Source organism: Puma concolor, chromosome D2 (assembly GCF_028749965.1).
Source record: "Puma concolor isolate L17-30 chromosome D2, mPumCon1.1.hap2, whole genome shotgun sequence".
NCBI classification, from domain to species: Eukaryota; Metazoa; Chordata; class Mammalia; order Carnivora; family Felidae; genus Puma; species Puma concolor.
Window position 1 is genome coordinate 24,805,621 of NC_141677.1, and position 20,563 is coordinate 24,826,183.

At 37.6% G+C, this 20,563-nt stretch overlaps 1 protein-coding gene across 3 annotated transcripts in view; it reads right to left on the minus strand.

Moving 5' to 3' along the window:
• Nucleotides 1-11,644, minus strand: part of RTKN2 (rhotekin 2) — a 76,357-nt gene extending 64,713 nt beyond the window's left edge. Inside the window, exons 1-2 of one of the 3 annotated variants that reach the window (XM_086679802.1) lie at nucleotides 11,355-11,644; nucleotides 4,144-4,260 (exon numbers count right to left, since the gene is read on the minus strand). In XM_086679802.1, the coding sequence (XP_086535928.1) occupies nucleotides 4,144-4,163 (20 nt within the window). In that variant the 5' untranslated portion in view covers nucleotides 4,164-4,260; nucleotides 11,355-11,644. Of the gene's footprint in view, nucleotides 1-4,063; nucleotides 4,261-11,354 lie in introns of all 3 variants that reach the window. The other 2 variants (XM_025918339.2, XM_086679803.1) reach the window with 2 other exon arrangements.
• Between the last annotated feature and the right edge of the window lie 8,919 nt (nucleotides 11,645-20,563).

A 20,563-nucleotide genomic window follows, 5' to 3' on the forward strand; every position in this document is an offset into this window, starting at 1 on the left:
CCAAGGGATCAAACTGCATCACACAGGGTGGTAAAACCAATTATCTCTTCACATTACACTGGCAGCATGTATCTTGCTCAATCTGCCCTAAAACAATTCTTGCCCCAAAAATGTTTAACCTGAGTCTTATTAATAAGCCATTAGATGCAAATTCCAGGTACAGCTAAAACAGGAAATAGGATAAAAGGTCAATGATACCATAAGAAACAATTAAATAAATACAAAATGCAGGACATTCATAAAGGATTTTGTTAGAAGTGCAGACTCTTCAAGGCATTAATGGCAAGGAGTCTTTATAAAAAAGTAAAATGATTAAAAGAAATTAAAGAGACATAACCAAATGTATTATATGAACCTTGACTGAATTCTGGTTTTAGAAAAACCAGAAAGGATTTTCTTTTAACAACTAGTTGAAAGTGAATTGAGACTGAATGTTAGATTATTACTATGGAATTATTGTTAATAATTTACATGATAATCATATTTTGGTTATGTAGTAGAATGTTCCTCCTTTTAGAACCACTGAGATGTATATGCCATGTTGTTTGCAACTTATTTTCAAATGGACCAACACAAAAAAGGAAAAAGGTATGTGTGTGCATGTAGCACAAAGACAGAGGGTGAGTAGATGAACTATATGGTAAACTATTAATGGTCTGCCAAGGTAGAGAATATACTATTCTTACAATTTTTATCATACTATTCTTATTTTTTTTTTACATATGAAATTTCATAATAAAAAGTTGATTAAAAAACTGAACAAAGTAGGGAATAAGAAATGAAAATCTGTAACATAGCAAGCATAGAGGACAACAAAAGTCAGAACCTAAGAATATACAAAGAAATTGACAAAAAGAATGTTAGGAAATTAAAACCAAGGTTTATACCTCTTTCAGTTTATAATGTGATATTTATGCACCCTTAGCATACCTGGCACCTAGAAGTCTGTCAGTTAACAACCGTTAACGTGCTAGCTAGCCTTCTAAACTTTCTTGAATCTTGCTATCCCTTTGCTTTTCAACTTTGGCTTCATCTTCAGCCTCAACCAAACACATCTCTTCACTGCTCTTAAATAATAAATGGTCAGGGGTGCCTGGGTGGCTCAGTCGGGTAAGCATCGGACTTCAGTTCAGGTCATGATCTCACCCTTGTGAGTTCCAGCCCACATCTGGCTCTGTGCTGACAGCTTGGAGCCTGGAGCCTGCTTCGTTCGGACTCTGTGTCTCCCTCTCTTTCTCTGTTCCTCCCCTGCTCACACTCTGTCTCTCCCTCTCAAAAATAAATAAACATTAAAAAAAATAATTCATGGTCATCTTTCACCCTGAGCTTTTATTTTGCTATTTTTCTTTCTTGAAATGCTACTTTCTTCCTACTCACCCAACCAAACTAGATCATCCTTCATGATCTCGAAGATCATGAAGACCCAATTCTTCCACTAGATCTTCTTCAATTCTATCATTTCATCCTGATTTGATTCTTCTTTAACAAAGCTAAAAATTATATTAATTTGTTTATATTTTATAGTAAAATTTTAGAGAAGGTAGACTAATGGTAAGCAGTAGACTCATTAAAATGCTATTTTAACCCTGGCAGCAATGTAAAAGCAAACCATTTTTCTACCTCAAAGACTATCAAAACCAAGCTAAGGAACAGACTACTGTATCTCTAAAGGTAAAATGTTTCGCTTCTGAATATACAAATATTCTCATATTTTGACATATTCTGTTCTTTGAATTTGTACACACTAGCACGGTACTTAATAATTGTTCTACAAGTAGTAGATATTTGGTAAATATTTGATTGATTCATCAAATGGCATAATTTACATAACTTTCTTCAAGATACTGAAAAAACTTATCATAAGACTTGCCTTACTATTTAGATCATTTGGGGGCACCTGGGTGCCTCAGTTGTTTAAGCTTCTGACTTTGGCTCAGGTCATGATCCCATAGTTTGTGAGTTCAAGCCCCGTGTAGGGCACTGTGCTGACAGCTCAGTACCTGGAGCCTGCTTCAGATTATGTCTCCCTCTCTCACTGCCCCTCCCCTGCTCATGCTGTCTCTCTCTCTCTCTCTCTCTCTCTCTCAAAAATAAATAAATATTTTTTTTAATTTAAAAAATAGAAATAAAAAAATATTTAGGTCATTTTTATGTAATAAGAAGGTAAGTATTATAATTTCCAGTTATATTTATATGATCAGTAACATCAGGTTCTATCTGCACATAACAATATGGAATTATAAACAAAAGAACTCATAGAGAATATTCAGGTTTCTTTAAAGAAATAATTTTATAATTAAGGGAGACAATTTTTTATAGGAATAATGAATATAAATGTATGTATAGCAGCAAAGCTATTTTCATCTAATGAAGATAATCTCTAAAGAAACTGAAAAACATGCACATTTCCAGTTGAGAGTTTCAGATATTTTTTCCTATCTTTTTTATATAAATCCCATAAGGATTAAGTTTATTTAAGCATTTTTACAAATCAGTAACTTTAGAAAAGTTACACTGCCAAATTAAGAAAATAGTCAATTCACAATTCACTATAAGTATTTAAAGAACATAAATGTGGAGGACAGATATGATTTCCAGAGGAGCATTTCATGTAACTGTGAGAGATGATATAATAGCAAGTGTTTAGTCCCACACTGTACTTCAACCAGTGTTTCTCAAACTCTTCCACTGAAACAGCCCCCTCCTGACCGAATATCCTTAAAAAGGATAAGAGAACATATATCTCTCTCCATGAGTAGAACAGCCCAAATTATGCCACAATTATAAATTTCTCATTTTTTCTTAAAAATTCACGGTTAATAAAGAAGGTGTGTCATATTTATTCTATGGCTTTTTATATCTCCTGACACATACTTATGTACTCTTAGTGATTTATATGACCCAGTTTGAGAAGCACTGACTTAAACCAGTGTATGCCCATGTGAAAAATATTTTCCTGAATTATGACGTGAGAATAATTTCATTTTATAACATCAGGGATAAATAATAATGAAAATTATTTGTTATGTGTTGAATAATAAATATGTAAAAAGTATTAAATTAGGTTTTTAATATATATAATCTTAATTTTCAAAATGTAAATATTATCTTACCAACAGTAATTAAGGAACTGAGACACAAAGAGATTAAATAGCTATCCAAAGGCAATACAGCTAATAAATATTAGTTACTTTGTACACAAGTCTTTATTATATCACAATCTCATCAACATTTTATTTTTACAAAAATCTCACTTTTCAAGAATTTAATGCAGATGTGCTATGAACAGCACATAGCCACTAACGTATCAAAAGAAACTCTTCACTAGCAGTACAGTTTTAAGACCAATCAATGATGGGTGATGTAAGACCACTTATATTAGAAAAGAAATCCCCATCTAGCCACTAAGTTGAGCTACTTCTTGGGTTCAAGTAAGACCTGGCAGTGTATATGTGCTGCCAAAGCGAGCACAAGACTGGGCATTGTAAATAGGATAGGATGTAAATTTCATACACACGTTCTAGACCCAATCCAAAATGGCAGCACAGAGTAACATTATTTGGCAAATCCTAAACAACCTCCTGTTAACTTCTGTCACTAGCCAGTTACAAGTCCTTGAGTTAAGTTGCTTGCCTCTCTAGGATTTATGTTCACCGTGTGAAAGGGGTGTGCATTTCAATTTCTATACCTGTTTCCGTTACTCTCAGCTAGTACCTCTTTATTAGCATTTTTTAAGCAACTCGTTTTTTAAAAAATTCACATTTCTATATACTAATTATCAGTCTTGGTCCTCTTTAAAATATTCCCTCAGTTCTTGATTCTTAACCACTTCATTTTACAATCTGGAACACAACAAAATCACCTGGTGAAAACTGCTACTTTAATAGTAACTTTACTATGAGCTCTACTATCAAAATGTTTATAGTATCAGAGTCTATTTCAGTGTATTTATTTTTTAAAAAGCTTTGGTGATTTGATATTTGCCATTAAAGTTAACTTATATTGTGTTCTTAATTCAAACACTTCAGTACATTAAAATCCATAGGAAAACTATACTACTAACCATCTTCCAGTTTGATTTGCAACCTGTTCTTCTAATTTCTGTAGCTCCAATGTGTAAGCCATTATTCGAGCATTGCATACCATGAGATTCTTAACTGCATGCAAGATCTGGTCTTTCTGAGTACTCAGAGAAAGGAGTTTCCATATTCCTTCTCGCATTCGAATTTCTAAATCTATTTTTTCTTGAATGCTGCAGTCCTTAAAAAAAAGAGAAAAGCATTTTTTAAAGATAGCAAAAATCCAAAATTATAACATTTCTTTTTATTAGTAAAAATGTGCTAGTGATTTTATAACATATTGGGAAAGTAACAAAGTTTTGAAGTATGATAGTACAAAAAATATAGCTATTCAAAAATGCTCTTTGCAAAACCTTAATTTCTTGCTTTATTAGGAAGTCTACAATCTAGTGGAGAAACACAACAGAAACAAGGGTGAGAAACATTACATATTCTTTGCATAGCTTCGCAAGTTTGAATAGTGTCCCCCAAATATTCCTGTCCTCCCAGAACCTCAGAATGTGACCTTATTCAGATACAGGGTTTTGTAGATGTAATTAGTTAAGATGAGGTCATACTGGAATAGTGTGGGCCCTAAACCCAATGACTAGTGTCCTTATAAGAAAGCCATGTGAAGACAGAGAGACATACAGAGATAACTCCATGTAAAGACTGAAACAGAGATGAGAGTAATGAGTCTATAAGCCAAGGACTACCAAGCAACCACCAGAAGCTGGAAAAGGCAGGGAAGATTCTTCCTACAGCCTTCAGCAGGAGTATGGGCCTGCAGATACCTTGATTTCGTACTTCTGGACCCCAGAACGATGAGAGAATAAATTTCCATTGTTTTAAGCCACCTAGTTTTGGTAATTTGTTAAGGGACAGTCCAGGAAATGAATACAATAATATGTATAGTAACTAATGTGAATATTATAGCACATGTACATATTATTTAAGTTGTATTGTGGGATAGCAAGATGTGGTTGATGACACTGAATTAACCAAGGAAAAACAGATGTTGGAAAGGAGCAGATGCTGGAAAAGGGACTGAGGTTTAGCAGCTATGGTAAACAAAGTCAATAAAATCTCAGAAGCTACAGAGGGAAAGCGCTGTGTTAAAAAATGTCCAAAGCTTTAGCTATCAGATGGAACAGAGATGTAGAATATATTTTTGGATTTTTGTTTATTTTAAAGAGTCACCATGAAGCTACTAAATCATTTTAGTTCTGAAAGTCTTTTATTCCATACAATGATCTTGTAGTGGCCCGCTCTATATACAAGTTACACATGTAACAATAGAATTCTAGAAGCTGAAACGTACTGTTCTGATTTAATTCACAGTGGCTTTTTAAACAATTATAAATCATTAGATATACTCTTTACTAAACTACAAACACAATAATGCTCTAGTACGTCTATTTTTAAAAGTAAAGTGACCATTATCCTGGCTTCTGTGGTAAAAAAAAAAAAATGAATGCTATAATTTACCACTTAATTGAATCAAAATCTATATAAAAAATGTAACTGGAACCTAATAACAAAAGTTCCAGGTATTAAAAAGACAATCTTTTCAAAAAGAAAACCTAAAAGTTAGGAGGGCAAGTCAATGAAAATTACGCTAAAAGAGAAGCTATAAGGGTGCCTGGGTGGCTCAGTTGGTTAAGAGCCCAACTTCAGCTCGGGTCATAATCTCACAGTTCATGGGTTCGAGACCGGTGTCGGGCTCTGTGCTGACAGCTCAGAGCCTGGAGTCTCCTTCAGATTCTGTGTCTCCCTCTCTCTCTGCCCCTCCCCTGCTCACACTCTGTCTCTCTGTCTCTCAAAAATAAATAAACATTTAAAAAAAAAAATTTTTTAAGAGAAGCTATAGTAGATGATTTGACTATCCAAATCAATCAAATATACTATTCACATGCAGAAAACAGATCTGTTTAATTACCTTCTGTAATTACATCACGTAATTACCACATAAAAACCTTCTTTAGTGGTAGAACTCAAAACTGGTACACTACATAAATGTAGTCATTTGCTAGTTTTCCTTCTTTACACATGGCTGAATCTCAACAACTCCATTTCATCTTTGTATGACTTTGTCAGCCCCAAAGTAAATTCTTCTTTAATGTAATTAATAACGAATTTTAAGAATTATCTATGTGACCTACATGTCTATAAGATTAAGCTCTGTCAAGCTGGTTAGTATTGGGGAGCACACACACATAGGAGGCAACCTGAAGCAAGATGAATAGTTTTACCCCACAACCCAAATATAAACAAATACCATTTGGTGCCATTAAATTCAATTTTGCTTTTTAAATGTTACAGTGAGGCAGCCAGCTGAACCAGCACAGTGGTTCTTAAAGCTGGCTACACATGAGAATCACCTCTGGTAGAGGAAGAGCCTTTTATAAAAGCACCTGAACTTACGACCCACCCCAAAACAATTAGACTCTCTGGAGGTGGAGCCTGAGGTTGTTTTGTTTTGTTTTGTTTTGTTTTGTTTTGTTTTTAAGTTCCTCCAGTGACTCAATGTAGAGCCAGGGTAGAGATATGCGGTAGTACTTGAAATTCCACAGTGACCTGGAAAGTTGCAACAACCTTAAGAAACCAGTAGGTGGCCACAAACACATTAAAGAATCAGTTTGGGCTTCTGGGTTTCCATCTTGTAAGTGAAGACTGTCTTCTCTTCATCACTTGATAAAGACTATAAAATTATAGAGGCTTGGGAAATAGTGCAAAAATGAAATGCAAAGTTAAGGCTTGTTTTTTAAATCACCTTATTTGTAAGATTAAATATTCATTAAGGAAATAAGATATATCTAACAGATATTAGTATTAGAATTCTAATAGCGTGGGGGTCAGCAAACTATAGCCTAGCCAATGCCTGTTTTTGTAAATAAAGTTGTACAGGGGCACAATCACGCCCATTTGTATTATCTAAGGCTACTTTCAAACTACAATGGCAAAGTTGAGTAATTTCGAGAAAGACCATGTGGCCCACAAAGCTGAAAATGTTTACTATCTGCCTTTTTACAGAAATAGTTTGCTGATCCTTAATTCAGCCAAATTAACATACGTAGTAAACTATGACCTTACCTCCCCTATTCTACAGTGAGCAGATGTGGATCTGGGAGGGCTGACATGAGTGGGGTGAATTGTTAAGCGTATGTATGCTTTTGAATGTACTGGGGTTTAAAAAAAAAAGAGGTATGGTGTTACCCGTTTTTTGCTCTCCATGCAACTTCTTTTAGTACACATCTATACTTCACATACAGGGAAACCCATCTGGTCAAGTGATAACTACTGCAGCCAAGAAAGTCTTTTCAGAGTGGAAGAACTTAATTTTAGTTAGTAAGGGGTGCAAAGTGCTCCTGGGGTTAAGAGCTGATGTGCCATGCACAGTGAGAACAATGATCACGTAATGAGGGCATGCATAGAGCATTCAGTGATGGTGCTTACTAACCCCAAAGTGGTATGGCAGGGAGCTAAAATCATGACTGCTGCTGCCTCAACCATAATGGCAGAGTAAACACTGACTAGGACCCATGACAAAAGCATGTATTCATCCCTCTTAGAAGTGTCTGAAAGCAAGTCTCCAGAAAGAGCAAATGGGGTGGGGAAGAATGGGGTGGGGGGGAAACCTTCCTCTTGCCATTTCTCCTTCAATTTTCTAAATATGAGCTACCTTGTAATCAAGTCAAACAGAAGCCTATGGTACTGTCCTGATCATGTAGATACCTAGTCAGGCTGATAAAAATGGACAGGGCAAGGCTAAAAATGAAACAGGGAAATGACTTAAAAGTGCAAATCTAGATTATGTAGACAACAGAAAGATACCAGGTTTTAAGAGCATAATGGGACAAAGGAAGTGCAAAAAAAAAAAATGGCCTTAATAGTTTTTTTAAGTAGGCTCCGCACTGGGCATGGAGCCCAATGCAGGGCTTGAACTCACATTCCTGAGGTCAAGAGTTAAATGCTCAACTGACTAAGCCACCCACGCTCCCCTGAAAATGGACTTAATTTTGAAATTAAGCACTGACTTAAAAATAAATGAAGCTGGGCTGCTGCAAGACAACTGTAGTAATCCAGATAGAAAATATCACCCACCTAATGGATATAGTTAAACCATGTTAGTTAAGAGACCATGGTGAAAGAGAAGACTGCAAAATAGTATATATAGCATACATCCTTCTAAAAGAAATTGTGTGTATTTTAAGAATTGTTTATGTACAGGGGTGCCTGGGTGGCTCAGTCGGTTAAGCTTCTGACTCTTGGTTTCAGCTCAGGTCATGATCTCACGGTTTATGAGTTAAAGCCCCACATTGGGCTCCATGCTGACAATGCAGAGTCTGCTTGGGATTCTATTGCTCCCTCTCTCTCTCTCTGCCCCCCCTCAAAAGTAAATAAATAAACTTAAAAAAAAACTTTAAAAAAAAGGAATTGTTTATGTACAGAAAAAGTCTGGAAACTGTTAATAGTGGTTATTCTGTGGAATGGTATTACAGAAAGAATTCTTAAATCCATGTTTCTGTATATGTTTACTACATGAGATAGTGAGACAGGGAAACTGAAGAACTCCATTAAAATATGCTTTTTGCTCCTTTTCCTGCTTCTATCCTTGCTACAACCTGCCCCTACACTCCACTTTACACGTCTTTTTTTTTTTTAATTTTTTTTTCAACGTTTATTTATTTTTGGGACAGAGAGAGACAGAGCATGAACGGGGGAGGGGCAGAGAGAGAGGGAGACACAGAATCGGAAACAGGCTCCAGGCTCTGAACCATCAGCCCAGAGCCTGACGCAGGGCTCGAACTCACGGACCGCGAGATCGTGACCCGGCTGAAGTCGGACGCTTAACCCACTGCGCCACCCAGGCACCCCTACACATGTCTTATAATGAAAATAGTGTATATCCTCCTTGTAAGGGACAAGGAGTTAATGATTTGTCTAGAATAGATAAGATCTAAGGATGAACCAGATGAGAATGACTGGAAGAAGCTACTATATGTGTATTCCAGACCACTGGCACTAGACATCTCAATGCCAAGACCCCCTGGCTCCAAGCAATAATACCTGGGCCCTCATCTTTGTTCTAACAGGTTCCTAGATGCCTGAGAGGACACGTACACTAGACCATCGTCCTCAGTAAAAACCCCCAGACCCCGAATGAAGACAAGACTCGTGCTCCTCTCCTTTCGGAGTCTCCTGAACTTTTGTCTGTAACTGCTTTCTCTGTATCTTCAATAAACTCACCTCCTGCTGGCTCACATGTAATTTCCATCCTGCAGGAAGCCAAGGACTGGTCCTGTGGGACCCCTTCTGGATCCCTGAACCAGCCTGCGGGCATCAATGGCATTACTTCTTGAATTTCTTTTTTATTAAGATTTCAAAAGCTTGAAAGTTTGTAAGAAAGGTTAGGTGGCTGCCCCAACAGATGAATGGGACAAAAGATAGTAAGAAAAAGTTTTCCCTCAAGCACATTCTGAGTGTCAGGTACTATGCTAAGTACTTTAAAAAGTTCTCAACTCCCAGCAACTTTCTAGGATAAGCATTTTACCCATTTTACAACTGTGGAAACCAAGGACTTAGAAAAGACAGGTTAACTTATTTGAGATTGTTCAACAAGCAGAATTGGATTTGACCTTAATCTGATTCCAAAGCCAATGCTTTATGCTGCGAGTACTCACAGCTGACTCCAAGGTTTCAGTAGATGTTTCACTAGTGTTATGACCACCTCAGAATCTTTGGTCCTATCCCTATTAGGTGGCAGTTTCACTAATATCAGAGGAAATACAGCAAATAAGAAATCACTGTTAGTCAAGTATAAAATTCTCTTACCCTCAATATTCCTGTTAGATTGAAACCTATTACTATTTTGCAATTTTTATCCAAGATCCAAACACAAGCAGTTTCCACAACTCAATTACTTGGTTTTCTTACTGCCTATGAAATCATTAAATATTACTGTACCGTCTCACATGTAAATAACCCAGTTCTTATGTATATTTATTTGCTTTCATTCCATGTAGCTAAACTTTCATGACCTTATCCTCTTGTCTCTTTTGTAAAATTCCTAAATATTACTGCTGCACACAGCTAAATAAATATACGGCTACACCAACACCTATGTAATAAATACGAGAACCTCAACAGATTGCCCATTCACTAGAAATCAAGATTCTGTTATCAGAACAGACAAAGTACTTAACAGATAGGACAGAAAAGCATTTTACATCAAAATGTCTGAAATTTTTGAAAATGCTGGCATAAAACAGCATTACTAATAAAGGAGTTGGACTTTGGTTTGCATAATAGTTCTTACTGTCTTGCTTTATTTCCCTCAGTATTATTGAAGAATTTCTAACAATTTTGTATCTGCTGAGGTTTCTAAACAAAATAACAGGTTTCTAAGCAAAGGTTAGAAGGTTAGGTTTACCCAGGTTTCTAATAAAAAAAAATAGGTTGGACCATATAAAAGTGCTAATAGTCTACTAATTTTGACCTACAAAACTGGCATTTTCACATGGTTTAATCTATTTCAGAACTAGGTAAAAGAAGGTGGAGATTAAAGGGAAGATCAAGCATAAAGACATCAGTTTTAAGACTCTAAAGTTAGAGTTCAGGGGAAAATATAACACTTTAATAATTGATTGGTCTCTATTCAGTAAAAAAAAACCACATACTTTACATGGCGAAATAGCAAAACATCAAACTTCTCTCTTATCCTATTCGAAAAGAATCCACTATCAAACCAAATTTTTCTAAAGTTCCAAGTTTGCAGTTTGCTTCTCCACCCTGCCCCCATCGAGTTTATGTCGTGTGTGGACATCGCTCCAGTAATTGTGCTTTCCGTCAAATCGAGTAGTAAGCAAACCGTCCTCCCTTGGCCTCGGGTGGGCTTCTTGGAAATCCCGGGACCCCCATTTCCCCTGCGTCACCTACACTGGGATCTAAACCGTGTGTGTGTGTGTGTGTGTGTGTGTGTGTGTGTGTGTGTGTGTGTGTCGGGGGGTGGGGGGCGGGAGGTGTGGAAGGAAGCAGCCGGCAGGTGCGCCCGGGAACACACGGAAGAACTCCGGCATCGCTTCCCCATTCGGGTCTGTCTCCTCCAAAAGAAATCGGGGGCCGGAGGAGGATGAGGAGATTTCCTAGCTCCACTGGAGCCTGCAAAGTGCGGTCTCCTAGTCCGTCCCTTTGTTTCTGGACACGGCTGAATACGAGACGCGGAGTGGGGGCTTTCTCGACGACGAGGCAAAACGGTGGCTTGAAGACTTGGAAGTCCGGCCCTTCCTCACTCACCTGCTGGGCGGGAAGGCCCGCCAGGCGGAGCTCGGGACCCCTCACGGTCTGCGCCTCCATCTCAGCACCACTGCCAGGCCCGCCGCCGCTCCTCCTAAGATTTGAAAAGCCCGCCGCTCGCTTGAGCCGCGGAGGACGCCAACCGCCCGCCCGGCCGTACCAAGTCCGGCCGCAGGGGGAGGGGCGCAGGGGGCCTCCAGCCTGAGGGCGCACGCGCAGTGGCAGCGCCCGGGCCTCCCGCACGGAAGCGCGCCGAGACCCGAGCCCTCAGTGCTGCGGAGAAGCGAGTGGGGCGCCGCGGGCAGGTTTAAGGCACTGACTGGGGAGTGGGCGGGCCTGGGACAAGAGTGGGCAGGGCCGTGGGGAGTACATTGGCCACTGAGCGCACCTGGCCGGGCACAGGGTTTAGGCAGGTGGTTTTCGAGGCACGCCCCAGTGCATTTTGCCTGCATCCCCGCCAAGGCCCTTCGCGGCTGGCTGACTCAAGGCTGCCGTCCCTGCGTTCCTGCGGACGACTCAGGGACACGCGGTGTCACCAGGAGCCCGTGGCCTCAGTCCCAGAGAACCAAGGGACACTGCTCCCAAGCGCTCCCACACAGCAGAGCATTGTCACTCAGGGTCACTGGAAGCCCACGGCCCTGTTGATCAAGCTGGAGAGATACTATGTCAGACGTTTCACAAGGTCTTTTCTTTTGTCCCCAGTGTTTCTTTGTAATTCCAGATACCCCCACCGCAAACACGTAAGTAGTCTGTTCTTGCAAAGACTTCTTTCTTGAAAGTAGTCTATTCTTTTCTTGCAAAATACTTCTTCATTACTGTTTCCCATTACTCTTTCCCATTCTGATGGCAGAATAAGGTATTATTTTCCCAAAGCCCCATTTTTTGCTGTCCCTAAAAACCCATACAAAGACTTTTTTGAAGAGTTTTGTTATTAATCATAATGGGAAAGAATGGAATCTTTAAAAATCAAAGTTGAAGTGCTACAGATTTCAGGACCCTGTAAGGTCCTTATAATCCACTATCCTGGCCTATCCTGACTTACCCTTGAAAAGGCAACAGGACACTGCTTTGGCTTCTGACGTTTTTTTCTCCTACAGGAAAAATCAACCAAATCAACTCTTGCACCCGCAACCTCACAGAAGAAGGCCTTGGGTGCTTTTCCTTCCATAAATAGGGTGACCATGTTTGCCTGAGACATTCCCTGTTTGGGTTTGTTGTCCCAACGTCCCACCAATCATGCACTTGTCCAAAGTGGATATTAAGTTGCATGGTCACATTATCCACAAGGCCCTTTTTTAAGCAGTTAGTTTGAAGATTTACTTCTGAAAATATGAAGAGTGCCCTTCCTCTCAAATAAGTAATTTGCCTCTTTGTGGCCCTTTGGACTAGATGATAATAGAAGCTGCCCAGCTAGGAATGACATCCCCTTACAATTAGGAATGTATGGGTCATTACAGATGACCCATATCCTTACACACAACTATAAAATATGGAGAGCTGAAAATTACCAACACAATGAGTTCACCTCATTCTCTCCAAACACAGATCTGAATTCCAAAGTCATTAGGTACCCTTCCCCCAATGCACTCCTCTCTCTAATGCTTTACCATTTTGTGGTATAATTATCCCCTACTCACAGTGAGCGGCATGAACCTAGTAGAGTACCTGACTCATAAAAGAAATACACACAGGGAGCTCATCATCAGACGTATATTATTTCTCATGTAACACACACAGCTCTTAGACTCAGACCAAAATACTTACAGAAGCCATCACTTCATGAGAACAGAGGCAAGCCAGCCAATTTAAAATTGGACACTGATGTAGGAATATTTGATAAATACTAACTGGAGATGCATTTATTTATAATACTGAAGAAAAAGATCTAGGAAAAGTCATATTTAGCGATTGTCTGTAGAATTGACAATTGCTATTAAAGACCTTTCTCTTTGGAGAAGATATGATGTAGTCCTATCTATTATTCATCAAGGGATGTGCCCAGGAAGTTCTTAAGATATAACTATTATATGGTGATTAAAATACCTCAGAGTAGGAATGCTGTTTCCTTATTTATCCCCAGGTCCTTCTGGTAGTTTCATCATAGTTTTCTCTGATGCATGTGATGTACATAAAAATAGATGGAAACTAAAAAAGGTTAAAGATTTCACAAGCAGTGGTTTGGTTAGAGAATGAATGAATGAATGAATGAATTTTAAAACTCCCAGAAAGTAAGAAGTACTACCCTTTGCCACCTCAACTGTTTGAAAGATAATATTTGAGTATCTCTCATTCAAGAGCTAACATCCCACCTTCCTTGGGCTCCCACAGTTGATGGATCCCCACCTAATTGCCCAAGTGTAAAAGCTTCAGCTGAAGGTTGAATGGTGGCATTTCTGTTCTACCAATATTACTTCCCATGGTAAGTTCAACATTTAAGACTAATTATAAGTATCTCTTATCTCTAATATAATAAACAGATAATATTTAATAATTAATAAATATAAAATCAGTATTTGACATAGGACAGCCAATTTAGATAATATGAATAAATGTTAAAACATATTTTTCTTCTCATTATTCCCTACATTCGCCTTTTTAACTCTCTAAAAGGCCAAAGAAAGGAGATAATGAACTTGAAATAAGCTCTTTTACATAATAAACCTATTATTTTTTAAAATGTGATTTGCCCCAGAACAGGTAACTATTGTGGTTTCTGATATCCTCCTAGACTTTCTTTAAAAAATCCTATTAAAGAATCCTCTTGGTGCTTCCTTTATTCATGTGTTATCTTGTAGGTAATGCATTTAAAATGAACTTCATAGACTAGAACTGTATTTTAAATTACACACACACACAAAAAAAAAAGGGAGAAAAGAAACTGAAGTAAAGATGCTAAACAGAGGTGCAGCATTTGTCTAAATGAATAGGCATAATCTACAAATAGCAGAAGCATCATATAATCATAAGAAGGAAATGGAATACAGAATCTGAGGATTCATTAGCTGTATGACCTTGGGCAAGCCACTCAGTGTCCTTATCTATAAAACAAGTATAATAATAGCCAGCTAGTTTTTTTTTTTAGTTTTATTCATTCATTCATTCATTCATTCATTCATTTATTTATTTAGAGAGGGAGAGAAAGCCAGGGGAAGGGCAGAGAGAAGGAGATAGAGAATCTGAGGCAGGCTCCATGCTGTCAGTGCAGAGGCAGACAGGGGTTTCCACCGTGAGAACATGATCTGAGCTAAAATCAAGAGTCGGACCCTTAATCGACTAAGCCGGACCCTTAATCGACTAAGCCAGCCAGGTGCCCCACCCAGCTAGTTTTGTTTTGTTTTGTTTTGTTTTGTCATTTTATTTTTTTTTTATTTACATCCAAGTTAGTTAGGATATAGTGCAACAATGATTTCAGAAGTAGATTCCAGTGATTCATCCCCTATGTGTAACACCCAGTGCTCATCCCAACAAGTGTCTTCCTTAATGCCCCTTACCCATTTAGCCCATCCCCCCACCTATAAGCCCTCCAGCAACCCTCAGTTTGTTCTCTGTATTTAAGAGTCTTATGTTTTGTCCTCCTCCATGTTTTTATATTATTTTTGATTCCCTTCCCTTATGTTCATCTATTTGGTATCTTAAATTCCACATATGAGTGAAGTCATATATTTGTCTTTCTCTGACTGATTAATTTCATTTAACATAATACCCTCTAGTTCCATCCACATTGTTGCAAATGGCAAGATTTCATTCTTTTTGATTGCTGAGTAGTACTCCATTGTATAAATACACCATATCTTCTTTAGCCATTTATCGGTCGATGAGCATTTGGGCTCTTTCCATACTTTGGCTATTGTGAATAACGCTGCTATAAACATTGGGGTTCATGTGCCCCTTCAAAACATCACACCTGTACCCCTTGGATAAATACCTAGTAGTGCAATTGCTGGGTCGTAGGGTAGTTCTATTTTTAATTTTTCGAGGAACCTCCATACTGTTTTCCAGAGAGACTGTACCAGTTTGCATTCCCACCAGCAGTGCAAAAGAGATCCTCTTTCTCTGTATCCTCGTCAACATCTGTAATTGCCTGAGTTCTTAATTTTAGCCATTCTGACTGGTGTGAGGTGGTATCTCATTGTGGTTTTGATTTGTATTTCCCTAATTATGAGTGATGTTGAGCATTTTTTCATGTGTCTGTTAGCCATCTGCATGTCTTCTTTGGAAAAAGTGTCTATTCATGTCTTTTGCCCATTTCCTCACTGGATTATTTGTTTTTTGGGTGTTGGGCTTGATAAATTCTTTATAGATTTTGGATAATAACCCTTTATCAGATATGTCATCTGCAAATATCTTCTCCCATTCTGTCGGTTGCCTTTTAGTTTTGTTGATTGTTTCCTTTGCTGTGCAAAAGCTTTTTATCTTGAGGAGATCCCAGTAGTTCATTTTTGTTTTTGCTTCCCTTTCCTCCAGAGACATGTCGATTGAGTAGTTGCTGCAGCCAAGGTCAAAGAGGTTTTTTCCTGCTTTCTCCTCAAGGATTTTGATGGCTTCCTGTCTTACAGTTAGGTCTTTCATCCATTTTGAGTCTATTTTTGTGTGCGGTGTAAGAAAGTGGTCCAGGTTCATTTTTCTGCCTGTCATTGTGTCCAGTTTTCCCAGCACCACTTGCTGAAGAGACTGTCTTTATTCCATTGGATATTCTTTCCTGCTTTGTCAAAGATTAGTTAGCCATACATTTGTGGATCCATTTCTAGGTTCTCTATTCTGTTCCATTGATCTGAGTGTCTGTTTTTGTGTCAGTACCATACTGTCTTGATGATTACAGCTTTGTAATACATCTTGAAGTCTGGGATTGTGATACCTCCAGCTTTGGTTTTCTTTTTCAGGACTGCTTTGGCGAGTCAGGGTCTTTTCTGTTTCCATACAAATTTTGAGATCATTTGTTCTAGCTCTGTGAAGAATGCTGGTGTTATTTTGATAGGGACTGCATTGAATATGTAGATTGCTTTGGGTAGTATTAACATTTTAACAATATTTGTTCTTCCAATCCATGAGCATGTAATCTTTTTTTATTTTTTTTGTATCTTCTTCAATTTCTTTCATAAGCTTTCTATGGTTTTCAGTGTTTTCTATAGTTTTCAGATTTGAGGGTATTAAACCAGCCCTGCATCCCAGGTATAAATCCCACTTGATCATGATGAATAATTCTTTTAATTTATTGTTGAATCTCATTGGCTAGTATCTTCTTGAGAATTTTTGCATCCATCATCATCAGGGAAATTGCTCTATAGTTCTTCTTTTTAGTGGGTCTTTGTCTGGTTTTGGAATCAAGGTAATGCTGGCCTCACAAATGAGTTTGGAAGTTTTCCTTTCATTTCTAATTTTTGGAATAGCTTCAAAACAATAGGTTTTAACTCTTCTTTATATGTTTGGTAGGATTCCCCTGGAAAGCCATCCAGCCCTTGTTTTTTGGGAGATTTTTGATTACTAATTCAATTTCTTTATTGGTTATGAGTCTGTTCAAATTTTCTATTTCTTCTTGTTTCAATTTTGGTAGTTTATATGTATCTAGGAATTTTTCCATTTCTTCCAGATTGCCCAATTTATTGGCATATAATATTGGCTCATAATATTCTCTTATTATTATTTGTATTCCTTCATTGTTGTGATCTCTCCTTTTTCATTCTTGATTTTACTTATTTGGGTCCTTTCCTTTTTCTTTTTGATAAAACTCACTAAGGGTCTATCAATTTTGTTAATTCTTTCAAAGAACCAGTTCCTGGTTTCATTGATCTGTTCTACTGTTTTAGTTTTGTTTTCTTTTGTTTTAATTTCAATAGACTTGATTTCTGCTCTAATCCTTATTATTTCCTGTCTTCTGCTGGTTTTGGGTTTATTTGCTATTCTTTTTCCAGCTCTTTAAGGCGTAAGATTAGGTTGTGTATCTGAGATCTTTTTTCCTTCTTTAGGAAGGCCTGGATTGCTATATACCTCCCTCTTATAACTACCTTTGCTGTGTCCCAGAAATTTTGCCCTGTGGTGTTATAATTTTCATTGAATCCCATGTACTTTTTAATTTCCTCTTTAATTTCTTGGTTAACCCATTCATTCTTTAGTAGGATGTTCTTTAGTCTCCAAGTATTTGTTGTCTTTCCAATTTTTTTCTTGTGGTTGATTTCGAGTTTCATAGCATTATGGTCTGAAAATATGCATGGTATGATCTCGATCTTTTTGTACTTGTTGAAGGCTGATTTGTGTCCCAGTATGTGATCTATTCTGGAGAATGTTCCATGTGCACTCAAGAAGAATGTGTATTCTGCTGCTTTAGGATGAAATGTTCTGAATTTATCTGTGAAGTTCATCTGGTCCAGTGTATCATTCAAAGCCGTTGTTTCCTTGTTGATTTTCTGCTTAGATGATCTATCCATTGTTATAAGTGGAGTGTTGAAGTCCCCTATTATTATGGTATTATTGTCAATGAGTTTCTTTATGTTTGTGATTAATTGATTTATATATTTGGGTGTTGCGCATTGGGGGCATTAACGTTTACAATTGTTGGGTCTTCCCGGTGTTTAGAACCTTTAGTTATGATATAACGCCCTTCTTCATCTCTTGTTTCAATCTTTATTTTATAATCTAGATTGTCTGATATCATTATGACTACTCCAGCTTTCTTTTGATGACAATTAGCATGATAGATGGTTCTCCATCCCCTTACTTTCAATCTGAAGGTGTCTTTAGGTCTAAAATAGGTCTCTTGTAAACAGCATATAGATAGATATTGTTTTCTTATCCATTCTGTTACCCTGTGTCTTCTGATTGGAGCACTGAGTCCATTGACGTTTTAGAGTGAGTACTGAAAGATATGAATTTATTGCCATTGTATTGCCTGTAGAGTTGGAGTTTCTGGTGGTGTTCTTTGGTCCTTTCTAGTCTTTGTTGCTAAATATATATATTTTCATATATTTATATATATGACTTGATTACATATAATCAAAAGCAACAAAGATTAGAAACAACCAGGGAACACTACCAGAAACTCCCAACTCTACAACCACCATAATGGCAACAAATTCATATCTTTCAGTACTCACTCTAAACGTCAATGGACTCAGTACTCCAATCAAAACACATAGGGTAACAGAATGGATAAGAAAACAAAATCCATCTATATGTTGTTTACAAGAGACCCACTTCAGACCTAAAGACACCTTCAGATTGAAAATAAGGGGATGGAGAATCATCTATCATGCTAATGATCAACAAAAGAAAGCCGAAGTAGCCATAATGATATCAGACAATCTAGACTTTAAAATAAAGACTGTACCAAGAGATGCAGAAGGTCATTATATCATAATCAAGGGGTCTATCCACCAAGAAGACCTAACAATTGTAAACATTTATGCACCAAATATGAAAGCACCCAAATATATAAATCAATTAATCACAAACATAAAGAAACTCATCAATAGTAATACCATAATAGTAGGAGACTTCAACACCCCACTCACAGCAATGGACAGATCATCTAATCAAAAAATCAATAAGGAAAAAATGGCTTTGAATGACACACTGGACCAGATGGACTTCACAGGTATATTCAGAACATTTCATCCTAAGCAGCAGAATATACATTCTTCTCCAGTGCATATGGAACGTTCTCCAGAATAGACCATATACTGGGACACAAACCACCCCTAAGTAAGTACAAAAAGACCGAGATCATACCATGCATATTTTCAGACCACAATGCTATGAAACTCGAAATCAACCACAAGAAAAAATTTGGAAAGGTAATAAATACTTGGAGACTGAGGAACATCCTACTAAAGAATGAATGGGCTAACCAAGAAGTTAGAGGAAATTAAAATCTATATGGAAGTCGATGAAAATGATAATACCACAACCCAAAACCTCTGGGATGCAGCAAAGGCGGTCATAAGAGGAAAGTATATAGCAATCCAGGCCTTCCTAAAGAAGGAAGAAGGATCTCAGATACACAACCTAACCTTATGCCTTAAAGAGCTGGAAAAAGAGCAGCAAATAGAACCCAAAGCCAGCAGAAGGCAGGAAATAATAAAGATTAGAGCGGAAATTAATGCTATTGAAACCAAAAAAAAAAGAATAAATCAATGAAATCAGAAGCTGGTTCTTTGAAAGAATTAACACAATTGATAAACCACTAGCCAGTTTGATCAAAAAGAAATAGGAAAGGACCCAAATAAATAAAATCAAGAATGAAAGAGGAGAGATCACAACCAACACAGCAGAAATAAAAAAAAAAAAAAATAAGAGAATATTATGAGCAATTCTATGCCAATAAAATGGGCAATCTGGAAGAAATGGACAAATTCCTAGAAACATATACATTACCAAAACTGAAACAGGAAGAAATTAAAAATTTGAACAGAACCATAACCAGTAAGGAAATCGAATTAGTAATCAAAAATCTGCTAAAAAACAAGAGTCCAGACCCAGATGGATTTCCAGGGGAATTCCACCAAACATTTGAGTAAGAGTTAACACCTATTCTCTTGAAGCTGTTCCAAAAAATAGAAATGGAAGGAAAACTTCCAAACTCTTTCTGTGAAGCCAGCATTACCTTGATTCCAAAACCAGACACAGACCCCACTAAAAAGGAGAACTATAGACCAATTTCCCTGATGAACATGGATGCAAAAATCCTCAACAAGATATTAGCCAAACGGATCCAACAATACATTAAAAAAATTATCCACCATGACCAAGTGGGATTTATACTCGGGATGCAGGATTCAATATCCGCAAAACAATTAACGTGATTCATCACATCAATTAAAGAAAGGACAAGAACCATATGATCCTCTCTATAGATGCAGAGAAAGCATTTGACAAAATACGGCATCCTTTCTTGATAAAAACTCTCAAGAAAGTAGGGATAGAAGGAGCATACCTCGAGATCATAAAAGCCATATATGAATGACCCAATGCTAATATCATCCTCAATGGGGAAAACCTGACAGCTTTTCCCCTAAGGTCAGGAACAAGGCACGGATGTCCACTCTCACCACTGTTATTCAACATAGTATTGGAAGTCTTAGCCTCTGCAATCAGGCAACACAAAGAAATAAAAGGCATCCAAATCGGCCAGGAGGAGGTCAAACTTTCACTGTTCGCAGATGACATGATACTCTATATGGAAAACCCAAAAGATTCCACCAAAAACTGCTAGAATT